The sequence below is a fragment of the Caretta caretta genome, chromosome 4 (assembly GCF_965140235.1).
Source record: "Caretta caretta isolate rCarCar2 chromosome 4, rCarCar1.hap1, whole genome shotgun sequence".
In the NCBI taxonomy this organism is placed as follows: Eukaryota; Metazoa; Chordata; order Testudines; family Cheloniidae; genus Caretta; species Caretta caretta.
The window spans coordinates 92,179,354-92,197,217 of record NC_134209.1 but is presented as its reverse complement, the minus strand read 5'-3'; the positions used below and the strand labels follow the sequence as shown (position 1 = coordinate 92,197,217).

Sequence of the window (17,864 nt, the reverse complement as noted above, 5' to 3'; positions counted from 1 at the left end):
CTGTCTCTTCACTTCAACCTCACGCCACATCTGCCTCTCATGTTCCTTCTTCCCCTCTTCCCCTCACCTTTCTCCCTTCTCTTATCTTCCCATTTAGCACATATATCATTAACCACCACTACCATCCCCCCCACACACACTCACCCAAAAATATGGAATTAACTTGATTGGGTGTGAGATATCCATTTCCCTGTGCCTGTCTTGTCCATGCAGGGTATGCTGCACGTTGAGCTGGAGGTATGAATTCCATCTCAAGGAGATAAACCCACACTAGCTCTGATCAAGCTACCACAATAAAAATAGCGTAGCCATGAGAGTGCAAATGGCTAGTGTTGCCTGATTCTTTAGTGGTTATTGATTATTATTGATTTCCAATTAATTCTGATTTAAAGAGCTGGGGGACTGTAGCGTTCTAGTCCCAGAGTCAGGCACAACAGAATCAAGGTTCAACATCTGGTTGGGAATCCCAATGTGCACAACAGAGACACTCACACTAAGGTCAGAGCAAAACTTTAACCACTTTTATTAGCACAATTAGTAAAGACAGAAAAGCTTCAAACCACATAAAAAGATAGCAAAAATTCAGACTTAAGGTAATATCCTGCACCCATTCTTCACCTATATATTCATATATTCATAACCTTCCTTGGGAATTTTGTGGTAAGAGACAAAGGTCCAGCCCTGTCCCTGACGTGCCAAACTTGTCCGATGGTCCAGATCTCCCTCTTACATGGTGGTCTGGCCTCTGGCTATAGAGCCTAGAGGCGGTCGCGAATATTCATTCAAATGCCCAGCCTCCCTTGTCCATATGTAATTTCCTCACCTTAATAATGTTGGGGTATCTTTATCCTGTAGGTTAGTATATTAATGATTTCAACTATTTATCATCTACGTCAATTCATTGCCAAGGCAAGTTCGTAGTTAAACATTTGCCAACATTTTATCCTAAAATATCAAAACCTAGTATCAATTCAATGTTCTTGTGGTTACCTGGTATAAACTTCCCCTTTAAACACACCTTTCCCAGTTCCCCAAAACTCAGGGTGATCTGTGCCAGAGTTCACAGGCTTCAAAGCCTTATGCTAACTGTTTAAGCTAATGTCTTACAGGATACAGGCCTGTAGATTCCTTTGTGTAACTTCTGAGTACAATAAAATGCTAAAGCTAGCTCCACAGGCCATACTAGCCACCCCAGGTATGTACCTAGCATCTTGGATGGATACATAGTTGGTGCAGCTAGCCCCTCCCATCGCTCAGAAACACTGGGGCTACACTTGAAATAGCTTGGGTATGCCTCCTCAAGCTAGAATTTACACCTACAGTTTGAAGTGTAGACACTGCAAGCTCTTCAGGGCAGGGCACCAAAGTCTGACTGAATTCAGACACCTCGTTCAGAAGGTAGGCCTAGTTTGCTGCAAAGTACACAGGGCCTTATTAATAATGAATGCAATGCTACCATATTAGCTAAGGAGCTGCTCTGCAGCTCCAAAGGCATGGGGAGGATTCCTACCGCTCCATCCCCCAAGTGTGCACGTGTGCACTGTTGTCCTGAATTTGGGTGCCAGAGGTTGAGAATGAGCTGCCCGTTTGGTGCCAGCTGCTCTGAATCTAAGCCACTCTTCAAACCTGAAGGTAGGCAGTGTTATTCAGCACTTTGGGCCAGGAGACAGGAGCAATGGATTCTGTTCCGGGGTTGGCCACTGACCTGCTACATGACCTTGGGAAAGTCACACCATCTCTCTGTATCTCAGTTTCCTAGTCTGTAAAATGAGGATAATAAAATGTATCCTCCTTTGTAAAGGCACTTGAAAATCAACACATAAGAGATAAGTGATTATTATTATGTATATGCACTGAAGCTGTATATTTGTTGAGGAATATATAGTGTCTGTTAAGTGTTTGTACGGTCACCTGATAGTATCAAAAGAAATGGACCCTCTGACATATGCACGGGAACTAGAGGTGCAGGGGGTGCTGCAGCAGGTTTTATGCAGAGCTCTGCTTCTATCCCCGCGTGCGGGGTTCCAGCCCCACACTCGGGGCTTCGCTTCTGGCCCCCCACGCGGGGTCTGGCTGCCAGCCCCACATGCAGGCTCCCGGCTCCGCGCCCAGGGCTCCTCTGCTGCTGGCCCCGCATCCGCCCCCAGCTGTGGGCCCAGCATTGGCCCCTTTACTCCTGTCTGGGTCCCCACCTCTCAGAGACACGGCCCTGCTCCCAGCCCTAGCTCTGTGGAGAGGAGGCAGACAGGGGTAAGAGAGCTGGCTATCAGCACCCCCACAGTTAAAAAAGTGTTCCAGAGCCACTGTCCTCTGACTATTAATTATTATTATTATTACTAGCAATATTTTCATAGTGCCAAGGAGCCCTATTTATAGATCATTGTTCTAGGTACTGTCCAAAGGCAGAACAAAAAGATGGTCCCTGCCCCAAGGATCTTACAATCTACACATAAGACAAGAGAGAATCAATGGAGACAGATAGATGGGGGAACACAAAGAAACAATGAGGCAAATGGGTATGAGTTCTCAGAAATATCAGCCTTAAATGCTTTCACCTTAATGTGTTCCCTTTGATAGACTGTTCCATGTCCCAGCAACATTTTGATCAAGCCACACTCTTCCTAATCTAAGCCCTATGGACAGAAACTCCAGAGAGCAAAGAGCTCTTCACTCTGTCTGTCGGTGAAAAGTGCAGTTGGGGGAGTGCTCTCATAGAAGAACTTCATTTGCACCCACAATTCCTCTAGTGACACTTGGGAAGTGTGATGGGGTATGTACCCTACACAGACCCGGAAAGGATTAACCTGGGCCTGAGAGGCCAACCATCCAACCTGGAGATTGGGCCAGGCATAATTGATAAAGAAGCCCAGATAGGGAGGAGTGGGTGCTTACCATAAAGAAAGACGTTTAAAGCAGAAGGGGACTGCTGGGAGAGAGTCTGCAGTCACTCTCTGGGAATACAGAGATTGTGAGGGGGAAACCAGGCGGTGGGAAAGTTAGCCCTGAGACCTTTGCATCAGTGGAGAAGGCTGGCAAGCAGCCAAGAGAGATGAAGCAACCACTGGGAGTGGAGCAGGCTTCAGTGGTAAAAAAGGGAGAAAGGTTAGCTGGGAGAAGGCCTAAGAACAGTCATAGTTACAAGAAGCCCAAGGAAACGGAAGCAAGTAGTCTGAAGGAGCAGACCTTGGTGACTGATTATAGGATCCCTGGGATGGAACCCTACTGTAGTGGGAGGGCCTGGGTTCCCCTATCAGGCACTGCGGAAGGTGGCATTGCAATGTCCTGTTCCTTTAAATATTTGGGTGCTCTGCACTCGTCCTTCCCAGTGCTGAGCCTCACTTCAGTTTCGATTTCTTGTTTGCTGCCAGAACAAGGAAGCCATCACAGCAGGCATGTGTTTAAATCAGCTCCCCCACACTCCCCCACCCCGCCATGTCTGTGTCCTCTGCTGGGGCCAAAGATAATGGACATGAAGCCAGAGAAGGAGACAAGGATTACAGAGCCCTGAGAGAAAGGTGTGAGGATAACAGGGCCCAGGGGTGGAGCTGAAGGCCTTGTTATGAGGGCATTGGGTTTATCTGTAGGACTTTGTTACCTGGGAAGGGGTGGTCTTAAATTGTGACCTGGCCAGAGGGTCAAATCACAGGAAGAGATGGACCACTGGAGGATCAGAGCGGCCATCAGCAAGGTGGGTAATGGGCTCTCAGAGAACCTCTGGACGGGGAAAAGAGTTCTTATCCTGTGGCAAAGAGCTCATTTCCAAGCAACCAGGATTCTGCTAAAGGGTCCTAAATCAAGAAGTTTTGACAAAACCATATTCTGTCAGAATCTGCAGTTCTGTCAAAATTGAAACAATTTGCAAAACTGGGTGGATTTCACCAGAGTTTTGTTTCAAAATAAAACTGGGGGGGAAAGTTCTGACCTAGCTGAAATGTTCCGTTTTGACACTCTCAGAATGAAATATTTTGATGTTTTTTGTTTTGAAATGACAGTTGATCTCTACCAAAATACAGGTTTCAGAGTAACAGCCGTGTTAGTCTGTATTCGCAAAAAGAAAAGGAGTACTTGTGGCACCTTAGAGACTCATGCTCATGCTCAAATAAATTGGTTAGTCTCTAAGGTGCCACAAGTACTCCTTTTCTTTTTACCAAAATACAGTCAGTTAACAATGCCACTTACAAACATTTACTTTCAAATACTGGGAGTTTTTGCTGATTAATATTGTTCATGTATGGAACCATATTGAGAAATTATACCATATACAGTGTTGACTTGGACCCCACTGACTTCAATGGAAATAAGGGAATTTGGCTCATGATCATAAGACGATGAGCCAATTTATGAAACAGCACTTTCCAGGAGGTAGTATGTATTACCCCTTAGATTGCACATGTAGATAGGACAATCTCTTATGATCAATTAGCAGTAAACAAGGGGTATAGTCCACACTCATTCTGGGCATGAATTACCTCTGATAAAATATAAAAAAAATTGTTGAGAGGCTTTCTAGGGGTTTTCAGTGTCATAGATCTTGAGCGTTATAGCTAGGAAGGTTAGTTCAGCTGCATCAGTTTTAAATATGAATCCTTTAATCTAAGGCAGTAACCAGCAGGTGTGCCCCTAGAAGTTCTTTGCACGGTATGCACCACTGAATTACTCTCACTTGAACTTAGCATGGTGTCTACATATTCACTTTTTTAGCTTACATTTAGCAGCAAAACAGACAACTAATAAAAATAAAATGTCAGTAAGTGGCATTGCGACCCAATCATGGGGGTGCAGCACTGCTCGGGTTTGGCCCAGCAGCCCCTTCCTGAGGGGTGCAAACAGAGCTGAGTTCTGCTCTTAGAGGCACATGGCTCCCATTGAAGTTCATGAAGGTGAGTCTGAGCACAGCTGGGAGCTAAATCACTAAGAGTATTTGTGTCATTTGTGTGGGGATACTAATTGATTTTCCTAGATTATAATTGGCTGATATTCTTTTGTTGAAGAACTGAAAGTTTTTTCTATCAAAATTATGAAAACTCGAGCTCTGTGCATTTGAGTGAGGTCTTGCTACATCATTTGCTCTAACGTCCCATTCACATTCTTCACATCACATGACCTTTTCAAGAACTGTGGTTTTTTCTAGGCTCTTGATAGTGGCAGAGAGACCCCATTTTAGAACACTACAGGCCACACATGGCTCTTTGGGCATCTGTACTTTTTATTCAAATATTTATATCATAACTGAGTTATTCTGCCTATTTGCAAATAAAATGTAACATTATAGTTTTAAGGCAGTCCATATACATTATAACTTAAAATTCAACTTTGCATAACTTTAAAGGGACATGACTCTATTTGTATATTACTATACCTTGTTAGAAGTCCTGTGCCAAGCCATGGTTGCAGAAATTTGTATAGATAGGATTTTTCCATGTGCTTTGAACTGCTTAGAATAACCTACCAAAAGAAGAAAAGATGGAGGGGAAATCTCTCGTTAGATGAAGTTAGTAAAATTGTTTACTCATTCTATTTTGCAAGAGGACATTTGCAAGGTATGGCCAAAACTATGACACACATGACTCAGTCAATAAAGCTAGTCTGAAAACTTTGACAGAACCATTTTCTGTTCAAAACTGCAGTTCCATCACAATTGAAATGCTTCAGAAAATCATGTGGATTTCATTGAAATATTATTCTGGAAGGGAAAATGTATTAAACAAGTTCTGACAATGTCTTGTTTTGACATTTTGGAGAGTAATATTTCAGTTTTTCATTTTGAAATAATTATTATAGTACAAAATTTAAAAAATTGGACGTGAACATATATTGTAATATCAGTTAAAAGGTCAGAGGAATGAAATGTTAGTCCCGTTTTTTGGCTGGATTGTCATTAATGTAACTGCAAAATTGCAAGAGTGGCTTCTAGTGCAGGCAGGGGAGTAGCTCAGGGTGCAGTCAGGGAGGTAGCTAGGGGTTGTGTGCGAGGAGGGCTCCCCTACAGTCTCTGTTCCCTGAGAGCAAAGCGGGCTGGGAGCAAAGGAGCTTCAACCCCTGCACCACCACCAGCAGGCGATGAGGGAACACTGCAGCTGCCTGCTTCATGGCACCAGCCAGAGCAGCAGCTGTCCCGTATTGCCCGGCTCCGGCTTCCCGCCTCCGACCTGGCCAGGTGACAAGGACAGAAGGAGGTGTGTGGCGGGGGTGAAGCTGCCCCAGGACTGCCCTGCTCTTGCAGTGTAGTTTCGGGGGGGGAGAGGGAGGGGCAACACCCCTTTGCCTCCCAACTCTACCCAGAGGCTCAGGGCTTCTGCCCCATGGGGAGCACCAGGGCATGGAGCTCTGGGATTCAGCCCTGCTGCTCCTGGCTTCAGCCCCGTAGAGGGCACTGGGGATCAAGGCTTCAACCCCTCAGGTCCTGGCTTCAGACCTGCGGGATGTGCTGAGGCTCTGACTCTGGGTTTTAGCCATGGGGCAGCACAGCCCTCTTGAAAGGGTTCACAGACCCCCTGTTGAGAACCGCTGAGATAGACTGTCCAATATCAAGTCCTGTAGAGAGATTTCTTTGTATTCTTTGCACTTTATTAAATAAATGCTATAACATTTATCTCACCCATATATCACTTGCTAATAAGAAAAACTGTACCATGAAGATGATAGCACTACACTAATGTCTGAAAATTAGTGGATCCTTAACACAGTATCTGCATTCAGAACCTGTTATGTTGATCATGCAAAGTGAAGTTCAAGGTTTTCCACAGTCCAAAACCTGGATAAACATTTCCTCTCACTTAGTCGAGAATCACAGAAGTATTTTCAATCAATGTAAAGGCACAGAACAAGAATTTCTGCATTTATCTCCGAGCAGACTACAAACCATTCAGGGCTAGACTGCACTATTTGCACGCTGCCATAGTAAAGGGGATTGGTACTCACACCCCTGCAGTGAGAACACCAGGGGTATTGTGTCACAGTTGGACTGACAGGGAGTGATTTGTGTCATCCCTTTAGCTCATGCAACATACTCCTCGGAGGAGCATCTGGCATGCAGTCCCTGTGCTCCCCTACGTGCCTATGTAACACCGACAGACCACGCTCGGCGGCAGGCGGGATCAAATCTGAGACCTTTGGAGCTTACTGTATGAGCTTCTACTGCATGAGCTAAAAGCCATACAGCTCTTAGCTAAGGCTGTAGAGCAGACTCATTTTAACTCTCTCTTTAAGTGGTCTTGGTGCCACTACATGGGATGGAGCACCACACCCAGGAGGTGTGTGGGTTACATACTTCCCCTAGCTGAGGAAGCGCATCCCAAATGTCAGATACTTCCCAGTTGAAATCCTGGACAAGCCCCCACTTGTAACACTGACAGACCCCGGTAATAAATCTCTCTCTTTAAGTGATCTCGGTGCCACTAGATGGGAGGTTTGTGGGTTACACCCACGAGGTGTGTGGGTTACACTTAGAGTTATAATGCCCCTGTGTAAAAGGGAGCAGGGAGACCAGCATGAAGCCTAGGCTCTAGGGCCATCAAGAAGTTTTGAAGACTGGTGTCAGTGGTGAATGACCAGCTATTTTCAATCTTTTCTGTAAATTCTGGAGATAAAGCAACTTAAAATTTCAAATTAGGGAATAACTATAATGATTAATTAAATCCCTGGATGTGCCCATATTTGCTCACTCAAGTGAAGAGAAAACGGGTTAATTTAAAAAAAATGAAACAAGATTATATCAGTATTGCAATTTACATTTTAGGGGTCCTGTTGTCCACTGATGTGTACGTAAGCTTCAGTTGTCATCAGCGGCACATACAGTGCACATAGAAATAAAGGGGAAAGAGAGACTCATTCATGGCAAAAACTTCAAATAAAGTTGAAAAAATAATCAGTCATTTCTTAAATTTTTATACTGAAATTTTCCTTGGCAATTTGCTCTTTATATTGAAACTTTATTAGCACTGGTTCACAAATTGTTGCCCTTGAACCTTGAAATTACATCAGTTCAAATATTTTGACGTTCCTGATTTATAAATTACACTGAGGGAATGTAAAATTTCTGACATGTTTTGTGCTACAATTGCATGACTTGTACAAACAGATTTATTAAAAATGAGATCAAAATACTCACCTCAACAGTATCTGGATGATATAAAAACAGAAAAGGCAATGGTCCAAACCAAAGTTTTAACAGTGGTTGATTCCTGAAATCATTATAGTATTGCATCATTTGTTTAAAGAAATCTGGAAAAGAAAATCTGTTTGAATGGGCCCAAACCAGGACTTCTGTGATTAACTGATTATAAATTCACTGTAGCATTATATTTGTTACTGTAACAAAGCTGGTTTGTTTTGCACTTATTTATTATTTTGATTACCGTAGCACTTAGGGATCCAAACAGAAATCATGGCCTTAATCTGAAAAGCACTCTACAGACACAAAGAAAGAGCCACCCTCCTCCCCTGCTTGCAATCTACTAGGGTGCCCAGATGTCCCGATTTTATAGGGACAGTCCCAATTTTTGGATCTTTTTCTTATATAGGCTCCTATTACACCCCCCCCCACACACACACACACACACACCCTGTTCCAATTTTTCACTGTCTGGTCACCCTAATCTAAACAGAAAGGATATATCCTTTTCAGTATCCAGAAAGATAATGGAGCAAATATTTAAGCAATCAGTTTGCAGACACCTAAAAGATAAGAAGGTTATAAGTAACAGTCAGCATGGATTTGTCAAGAACAAATCATGTCAAACCAACTTAACTGCTTTCTTTCAGAGTAACGAGTCTTGTGGATGGGGGGAAGTTATAAGGTGGGTGCTTAACTGGTTAGAAAACTGTTCCTAGAGAGTAGTTATCAGTGGTTCATAGTCAAGCTGGAACAGCATATCAAGTGAGGTCCTGCAAGGATAGTTCTGGGTCCAGTTCTGTTCCATATCTTTATCAATGATTTAGATAACCGCATAGAGAGTACACTTACAAAATTTGTGGATGATAGCAAGCTGGGAGGGGTTGCAAGTGCTTTGGAGGATAGGATTCAAATTCAAAATAATCTTGACAAACTGGAGAAATGGTCTGAAGTAAATAGGATGAAATTCAATAAGGACAAATGCAGAGTACTCGATTCAGGAAGGAAGAATCAGTTGCACACATACAAAATGGGAAATGACTGCCTAGGAAAGAGTACTGCAGAAAGGGATCTAGGGGTCATAGTAGATCACAAGCTAAATGTGAGTCAACACTGGAAAGAAAAAAATCATTCTGGGCTGCACTAGCAAAAGTGCTATAAGCAAGACAAAAAGTAATTATTCTGCTCTACTCCACACTGATTAGGCCTTAACTGGAGTATCGTGTCCAGTCCTGGGCACCACATTTCAGGAAAGATGTGGACAAATTGGAGCTAATAGACCCCATCCTGAGGAACTCTGCCCAGAGACGTAAACAAATAAGTGATCAGAAATGGGCACCATGGTCACAATCACAAAGAATGTTCCCATTCCAACCTCCTCCTCCTCCTCAACTGATAAATAGCCATTTTGGTCGGGGCTAGGAGGAGACCCCAAGACTTTGTGGGGGCCACAAATAGGATGTGAATAAATTTTTAAAAAGAGTGGAATAGTCCAGCCAGAACCTCAACGAGAGAAGGAGGCAGAAAAGGGGCTTCAACCTGCAGATATGCACGCACCATGGTCTCCCTCTGCCACCCCAGTAGAGGACTGTCACTGTGAGGCGAGCAAACATTGATTTATTAGAAGGCAGGTTGTCCAGCACCAGTTTGTCATGGCAGGCGTGCATTGTTTTATTTGAGGAGTGGGGACCAGCATTAATAGATTGGGCATGGGGCCTTATATTAACAGATTGCCGTGCTGTGTACAGTGGTGGCAGCATTAGCTGGAGGCTCAGAGTTCAGCCAACAGTAGACCAGTGTCTTCAGACCCAAGAAGTGAGATATACTGAATCATCAGGAGAGCCAGCAAGGGTGGGTTTGCAGCTCAGTGTACCACTATACTGTAGCTTGCAGAGTAGTATAGTCCTTGAGCTAGTAGGTGGTGGGTGTTTTCAAGCCCAACCCTGATCTATAAAATATACTGGGTGGTGCACAGTCAAATAAAATCAGAAACAATATATTTTCATATTATCATAATTTAAACAAATAGTTGCCAAGACTAAATTACAACTTTGGATTGCACAGGATCAGACAGGGATGTTACTGGGTGTAGCCAGGGAATTGAGGTCCTATGACTCCTGTTAAAGAGGGTGTATGCTCCCTGACAGTGCAATGGCTGTACAAAAAAGCCCTCTGTGCAAAGTATCAGTTTCAGGATAATTGCATCTGTATCGCCCCCTTTGTGGTAAATTTCAAGCTCGCCCAGTCAGGTCTCAGGACCTTCGCTGTCACCTCTCTCTGGGTAGGGACCCGTGGCCCACTCCATTCTGACCAGGGGCTTTAAGGTTGCACAGCTCCCTGCCTCACACTGTGATGTTCAAAGAAATCCAGTCTGCCTAACAGCCAGTGCCTTTTTCTCCAAGGGCTATGAATAATGTATTCCCAGCAGGTACAAGTTATCATACAGCTCTTTCGAAGCAAGCACTTTTATTCCTAAGGAAAAAGCATTATAGAGAAAACAAAAAAAAATAAAGTTCCTATATGCATGCCAGAAGCTTACCAGTGGTCATGCATTAGTCTTATGGGGCCCTAGTAGGCCAGAGTCTTTCCAACCCTTCTGCAAGGGTTGGTGGCCCTCCTTGGAAAGAAGGTGCAGTCTGTTTGCTGTATCAGAAAAAAGGTCCTTTGTCAGTTCAAGTTCATCCTTTTATACCAAAAGACTTTTCTTTGTACCCTAATCTCTGGAAAACCCAACTGCAAACCAGTATATGAAAACCACTCCAGAGGGTGGCACCTCTTTAGAGTTGTTTAATCTCAGTGTTTCACCTTAATCACCTCCTTCTGATCTAGTTTCTGAAGGAGCAATGGTAAACCTCCCTTGTGGAGTAGAATACAATCATACATACGATTCCTGGCCCACAGTGATACATAAACTTAATACAATTCATCCCCCCAAATATACTACATGTGGTTACATTATCTGTCATAAAGAAAAGGAGGACTTGTGGCATTCGATGAAGTGAGCTGTAGCTCATGAAAGCTTATGCTCAAATAAATTGGTTAGTCTCTAACGTGCCACAAGTACTCCTTTTCTTTTTGCGGATACAGACTAACACAGCTGCTACTCTGAAACCTGTCATTATCTGTCATGTCTCCCCTAGAAATAAATGGGTGTCCCTAGGGTTTCCAACCGACATCCTAAGGGCACTCATGGAGAATTTTCTTCCATTACCTTTCATAATTTCACATTTTAACTATTCGTATAATAAATATTCTAACAATCGAGCACACATCATTCAAAATTTCATATAGAGTCGTTTGACAAATGTCCTGTGTAATATCTCTCTTTCGGCCTGTAGAGGGTTGTCAATCACCTTCTCTTACCCTTGTCATTCCAATATTTTTGGGTGTGAGTTTGATACCCTGGTGCTCCCACACCCATCTCCCATCTGGCTCCTAGGGAATGTGTGTGGTGCCCTTTTGGCTGCCCTGAAGGTGGGTGAAGTTTCCTCATCCCCCTTTGGTATATTCCATGAAGCATGTTTTTGGACAAAATGGAGAAAGAAGGCAGGGCTGGCTCCCTGGAAAGCAAATCTTAATCATTATTTTAACAGTGGAAGGTGGCAGGGGAGGGCAAAGGAAATTCTTCAAACCTCCCCCATAGCCAAATTCTTTTCTCTGAGCCTCAGAGACTGAAGCATGAGGACCTAAAATTTGACCTAATCTCAGCAAGGGGAATGAGTATTGATTCCCATACACTGAGTCAAGGTGAGCATCAGTTCTTCCCCAACCAGATTCTAGGTCCTTTACATTTTCACAGAAAACCACGTAGCTTCCTACCTTACACTGTTGATAGCCCTTGGAGAGAAAGCAAAGCACAGGCACTAGCCTTTATGCACATTGGCGTGCTGAAGATATCAGTGTAAGGAAGGGAGCTCTATAGCCTTAAAACCTCCAGTCAGAAGGAAATGGGATAAGGGACCCTGCCCAGACACAGGTGATGGCTGCAGACCTGAGACCTAACTGGGAACTCCTGAAGTGGACCAGACCATAGTGGGTGACCGAGTAGGGAGGGAGGGAAGTACAGGTGCAGTTACCCTCAAACTGACACAGAGTAGTTGTGATAATCAGGGTAAGTAACTGAATCAACCGGCTGTATGGAATGTCATTGTGTATAAACAGACTGTCATGTCAAGTAAGCTCTTTTATGAAAGCGTGTAACATTCTGAATTTGGTGGTCATTATGAATAGGGCTCTGTGACTTCTTGTGACCTCTGTGACTTCCGCAGCAGCCAGTGTGGCTGTCCCTAGGGCTCAGGCAGCCCTGGGGACAGCCACACTGGACGCTGCTGGAGCAGTCCCAGCCCTGGGGCCGTACGCACCAGCCATTGCTTTGGCGGCCCTGGGCAGCTGGCCCTGGAGACCACCTGAGCAGCAGTCCCAAGGGCAGTGGGAGCCGCCACAGCTTGGTGGCTCCTGGAAGTGGTCCCGGGTGGGCCAGAGCAGTCACTGGCCCCCGAGGCTCCCTCCCCCCAGCATCTGGGGCCAGGGGCTCACACACTCCTTGCATAGCTGGTGCTGTGGGCACCCCCCCTCCATGGAACCCTTCGTCCCATAGGATTAAATCAGGAGTATTTATGGTGTAACTCATGGACAGGTCACAGGCTGTGATTTTTTGTTTCTTGCCCATGACCTATCCATGACTTTTACTAAAAATACCTATGATTAAATCATAGCCTTAATTATAAGATATGTATACAGATTGTGGTTATGAATTTGTGGATTTGTATAGCTATAAAATGTGTTCATAATTTGTGCTACAACATTCAGCTCCACCTCACAACAGGGAGGTGATCAGCCAGGCAAAAAGGGGCTGCCTTCCCCACAAGATGAGACTGGCTCCAAACACTTCACATCCTACAAGTCAGGAAGAGACATCGGATGGGCCATTAAAATGAATGGGGACACAATGAAACAACTTGAAACTGAAAAGAAAACCCCAGTCTTGAGAAATTAAGAAAGGAGGGAATTTCCCCCACCATGAATCACCATAGTCTGAGAAAAAGAAGAAGAAAAAACCCCTGAAAACCCTATTAAAAGGAAAGGGGTTTGAAGGGAAGGCTATTCAGAAACTAGGCAGCATCAAAGTAGGATGCTGTCCATGAAACACTGGATCCCATCTACAACAGAAGCATGCTGGGCAAGTGTTTAGAAACAGTACGTAACTTGTACTAGAAAAGGTAATTTGCCTAATATAGAAGTGTAAAGGCTGAAGTTGCAGCTTTATGTTTATTTTCTGTGTAACTTGTATGCATTTGCTCTGCCTTACTATGTCATCTTTGAATCTGTGATTTTGCTATTAAATAAAGCTTTTGTTATTTTTTGCCGCAAGCAGGTCTCTGCTGTGCAAACTATATAGAATGTGTGTCCAAAGTGATCTGATCACTGGGGGAAGGTTTCACTCCTTCGGAGTTGACAAACCAGAGAGGAAAAGACCAAGTGTCTGGTAGTCAAGACTGGAAGGGGCTGTTGAGGTCACCCTACAAGGAGTAACTAGGCTGGTAGAAGCCAGAGTGAGATCTTTATGGCTGTAGGCTGGCTACTGGTGTCAGAGCTCTGAGCCATAATAGCATAGCATTAAGGCACACAAAGTTACAATGCAGGCAGTGATAGAACCCCTTATGGTCTGAGTGATCCCCAAAACCTTACAGTACTCCTGTGAAAACTTTTGAAAAGTCTTTCAAAAACAATTTGCATTGTGGAAACTTCTCGCACTCTGGTTCAGATCCTACTCCCATTCAAGTCAGCAAGAAAGACTGCCTTCTTATGGGAGTAGTTTGGGGCCCACAGAACTTGGAGTTATATTAATCCTGGTTCTGGCAATGCACATATGTGTCCATTTGGAGAGTCACTATCCTAAGTGTGTGCAAGTATCTGGCCTACAGTATTGTCTTCCACATCACGACCACCACCCACCTGCATCGAAGTTAAAGAAATTAAATTACCCTTAAAAAAGAAAGAAATTAAATAATTATTTTCTTGATTCCACTAGAGGTTACAAAGCAAGTATTACTTATCTGAAAGATCACTTTTGTTAAACAATTTGAGCTATAGAACACTGCACAAACAAAAATGCATATTTGCACAGCTAAAAAATTCACAGACATCACAAGCATATTGATATTTTCACAATCTCATTGTGCAGAGAGTGGCACAGTACCTTCAGGTCCCTACAAAATATTACATAATAATAATTGTGGGTGTATGAAAAAAAGCTCATGGGAGAAAAGGAACTAGCACCAGGCCTGATTAGTCTTGAAAACCCCACAAGTGTAATGAATGGTCTCATGATATTGCACGTCTGCCTGTACAAGTTTTGAGGTAAACCCTGCATACAGTTCCAGAGTTAACATAAGAACGGCCATACTGGGTCAGACCAAAGGTCCATCTAGCCCAGTATCCTGTCTTTTGACAGTGCCCAATGCCAGGTGCCCCAGAGGGAATGAACAGAACAGGTAATCCTCAAGCGATCCATCCCGTCACCCATTCCCAGCTTCTGTTTGTTTGCAAACAACTCTTATGCCTATGAGGGAAGCAACTAAATTTGTAATTATCCAACAATTTAGTATGACTCCTTTGTTTTTGCAAGAGATTCTAAGACATGTATCTAGGCAGTTGTTTTTAAGCATATAAACCGAGAAAGTAGATGTTTCAGGTCTATCTCATTTTAATTGTTTTACTGACCTGACTGTCCATTTGACAAACCATCTCTGCTGTATATCTTAATTTGTACTGGTGATATGGGCCATTATATATATTTAAACCTTAAATGTGTGGAAAGGTCGCCTCTGAAAAAAGTTAACTTCTTGAACACCCAAAACAAAAAATAACAAATAAATTAGGGAAAACTTGACAAAGATCAAAATAAAACATTTGTCCACAGTTAAGAGCTTATTTACATATTCTAATAATAAGCTCCTTAGAAATAGGGATAAACAGGAGCAACACGCTGAACCATAAAGAGGTGTCAGAGGTTTCTGGGGGAGGTTTGGTTGGTAGAAGTAGAGTCTCGGTAATACGGCCTGTCTGTTTTGCCTGGATCTAGAAATGCAGCAGGATGCTGAGTAATGAACTGTTTTGTTTTTGTCTGCAGCTTGGAAAAAATCCTTTAACCTAAGACCAGCTCGCTCCTACTCTGTTATTCTACAACACCACCACCACTTAGTGATGGGACCAGTCCAGCTCCACTGCTGCAAATCAGCTCCTATTTCTACAGCCCCTGGAAATCGCCAGCCACTTCCCGAGCACTTTACTAATGTCTACACCGCTGTACGCCCTGTTGCCGGGGCTGATCCCCAGGGCATTGCGGTCACCCGGGAGAGAGGGTGCCGCAGGCAGCAGCTCCAGGAGGGAAGAGGGGTTTGCAGGCACCCCCCGCTACGTGTCTGGGCGGCCGTTACCTTCCCCTTTGCGCTCGAAGAGCAGAGCATTTCCCAGCAGCGGGTAACAGGGGCTGAGCCCCGGAATCGGCTTCAGCGCCTTCCACTTCCCCAGGTAACCCGGCAGCAGGCGGAACGTGAAGGCTGCCAGCAGCGTGAAGAGCAGAGTGACGGCTCCAGCCCCCCAGTAGAGCAGCCGGTCCCCCTCCTGGGGCAGCTGCAGAGCCCCCATCGCTGCCCCGACCCGGCCGCTGGGCGCGCACTGAGCCACAGTCCTGGGGTGCTGCACCGGGAGTAGAACCCGGACTCGGGCTCCAGCCGAGGGAAGTGGAGCCCAGGGGCGTGGCTCGCTGCAGTGGGGGGGAGAGGCCCAGGAACAAAGGAGTGGGAGGGCAGGAGGGATCCCCAGAGGCTGCCTGAGGAGGGGGCAGAGCAGCGAAGGCATAGGTGTTGGAACTAGAGGTGCTGGGGGAGCTGCCGCACCCCCTGGCTTAAAGTGGTTTCCATCACATACAGAGTTTACAGTTTGGTTCAATGGCTCTCAGCACCCCCACTTTACAATTTGCTCCAGGTGCCACACAAACCCTTGCCCAACATCGGACCACCCCCCACTCCTCTGATTTCCTATGGCCAGAGCCCCCTCAGACCTGCTACGCCCAGTGCCCCCTCTGCAGACCCTGCCACAAATGCACAGCGCCCTGCACACCACCAGTCCTACCCAACACCCCCCTGCCCACAGCCCCACCACAACTGCCCAGCGCCCCACACAGAACCCCCACTCCACAGTGCTCCAACACACAGATCTTCCCCGCTCCCTCACCGCCCAGCACCCCACCCCCATGTCGCCCAGAGACCCACTCCCCCATGCCCTGCCTCCTGGCCACACGCATCGGCCCTGATGGGAGGCAACTGTGTCTGGCAGGATGAGCTGCCAGTGCAGCCAGGGCTGGTTCCGGGGTGAACAATCACTCCGGCCCCCCGAGAGTGGCATGTTCAGCCAGACCAGGGCCTGCCCCAGCCAGCCTCCTCCAGGAGCCACTTGCCTGGAAGGGCCCAGCCATGTCCCCCACACTGCCCCCCATCAACTGGCTGAGACTGGCCAGTTTTCTGCACCAGTCCCAGGTGGCTCAGCTCCAGCGAGACAGGTGGGGCCACACAGGTGGTGGGAAGCAGAGACTGCACAGACCCAGAGGTGCACTGGGGCTTGGCCAGGGGGCAGAGAGAATCATAGAAGACTAAAAAGTTGGAAGAGACCTCAGGAGGCCATCTAGTCCAACCCCCTGCTCAAAGCAGGACCAACCCCAACTAAATCATCCCAGCCAGGGCTTTGTCAAGCTTGACCTTAAAAACCTCTAAGGATGGAGATTCCACCATCTCCCTAGGTAACCCATTCCAGTGCTTCACCACCCTCCTAGTGAAATAGTTTTTTCTAATATCCAACCAAGACCTCCTCCCCTGCAACTTGAGACCATTGCTCCTTGTTCTGTCATCTGCCACCACTGAGAACAGTCAAGCTCCATCCTCTTTGGACCCCCCTTCAGGTAGTTAAAGGCTGATATCAAATCCCCCCTCACTCTTCTCTTCTGCAGACGAAATAAGACCAGTTCCCTCAGCCTCTCATCATGTGCCCCAGTCTGCTGATCATTTTCATTGCCCTCCACTGGACTCTCCAATTTGTCCACATCCTTTCTGTAGTGGGGGGCCCAAAACTGGACACAGGCCTCATCAATGACGAATAGAGGGTAATAATCACTTCCCTCAATCTGCTGGCAATGCCCCAACTAATGCAGCCCAATATGCCATTAGCCTTCTTGGCAACAAGGGCACACTTCTGACTCACATCCAGCTTCTCATCCACTGTAATCCCCAGGTCATTTTCTGCAGAACTGCTGCTTAGCTAGTCCGTCCCCAGCCTGGAGCAGTGCATGGGATTCTTCCATTCTAAGTGCAGGACTCTGCACTTGTCCTTGCTGAACCTCATCAGATTTCTTTTGGCCCAATCCTCCAATTTGTCTAGGTCACTCTGAACCCTAGCCCTACCCTCCAGCATATATACCTCTCCCCCAAGCTTAATGTCATCTGCAAACTTGCTGAGGGTGCAATCCATCCCATCATCCAGTGATCACTACCCATTGAACCCGAAAACAGAGCCAGCTTTCTATCCACCAGACCCAGGTGCAGCCCGGGGTGGCACAGACCCGTGATTGGCCCATGGCATCTGACTTGCAGGACTCGGGATAGGGCAGGGGCAATGGATTCTTCCTAAATGTGCGGGGGCCATAAGGTCCCACCCCCTCCATGGCCCCATCCCTGCCCCGTAGTCCTCTTCCTCC

At 45.8% G+C, this 17,864-nt stretch overlaps 1 protein-coding gene across 1 annotated transcript in view; it reads right to left on the bottom strand.

The window, feature by feature from the left end:
* Nucleotides 1-15,839, bottom strand: part of LOC125635830 (cytochrome P450 4V2-like) — a 36,983-nt gene extending 21,144 nt beyond the window's left edge. Inside the window, exons 1-3 of the mRNA XM_048848040.2 lie at nucleotides 15,553-15,839; nucleotides 8,111-8,223; nucleotides 5,360-5,445 (exon numbers count right to left, since the gene is read on the bottom strand). Coding sequence (XP_048703997.1) covers nucleotides 5,360-5,445; nucleotides 8,111-8,223; nucleotides 15,553-15,763 — 410 coding nt within the window. The 5' untranslated portion in view covers nucleotides 15,764-15,839. The remainder of the gene's footprint in view (nucleotides 1-5,359; nucleotides 5,446-8,110; nucleotides 8,224-15,552) is intronic.
* Nucleotides 15,840-17,864: the final 2,025 nt, after the last annotated feature.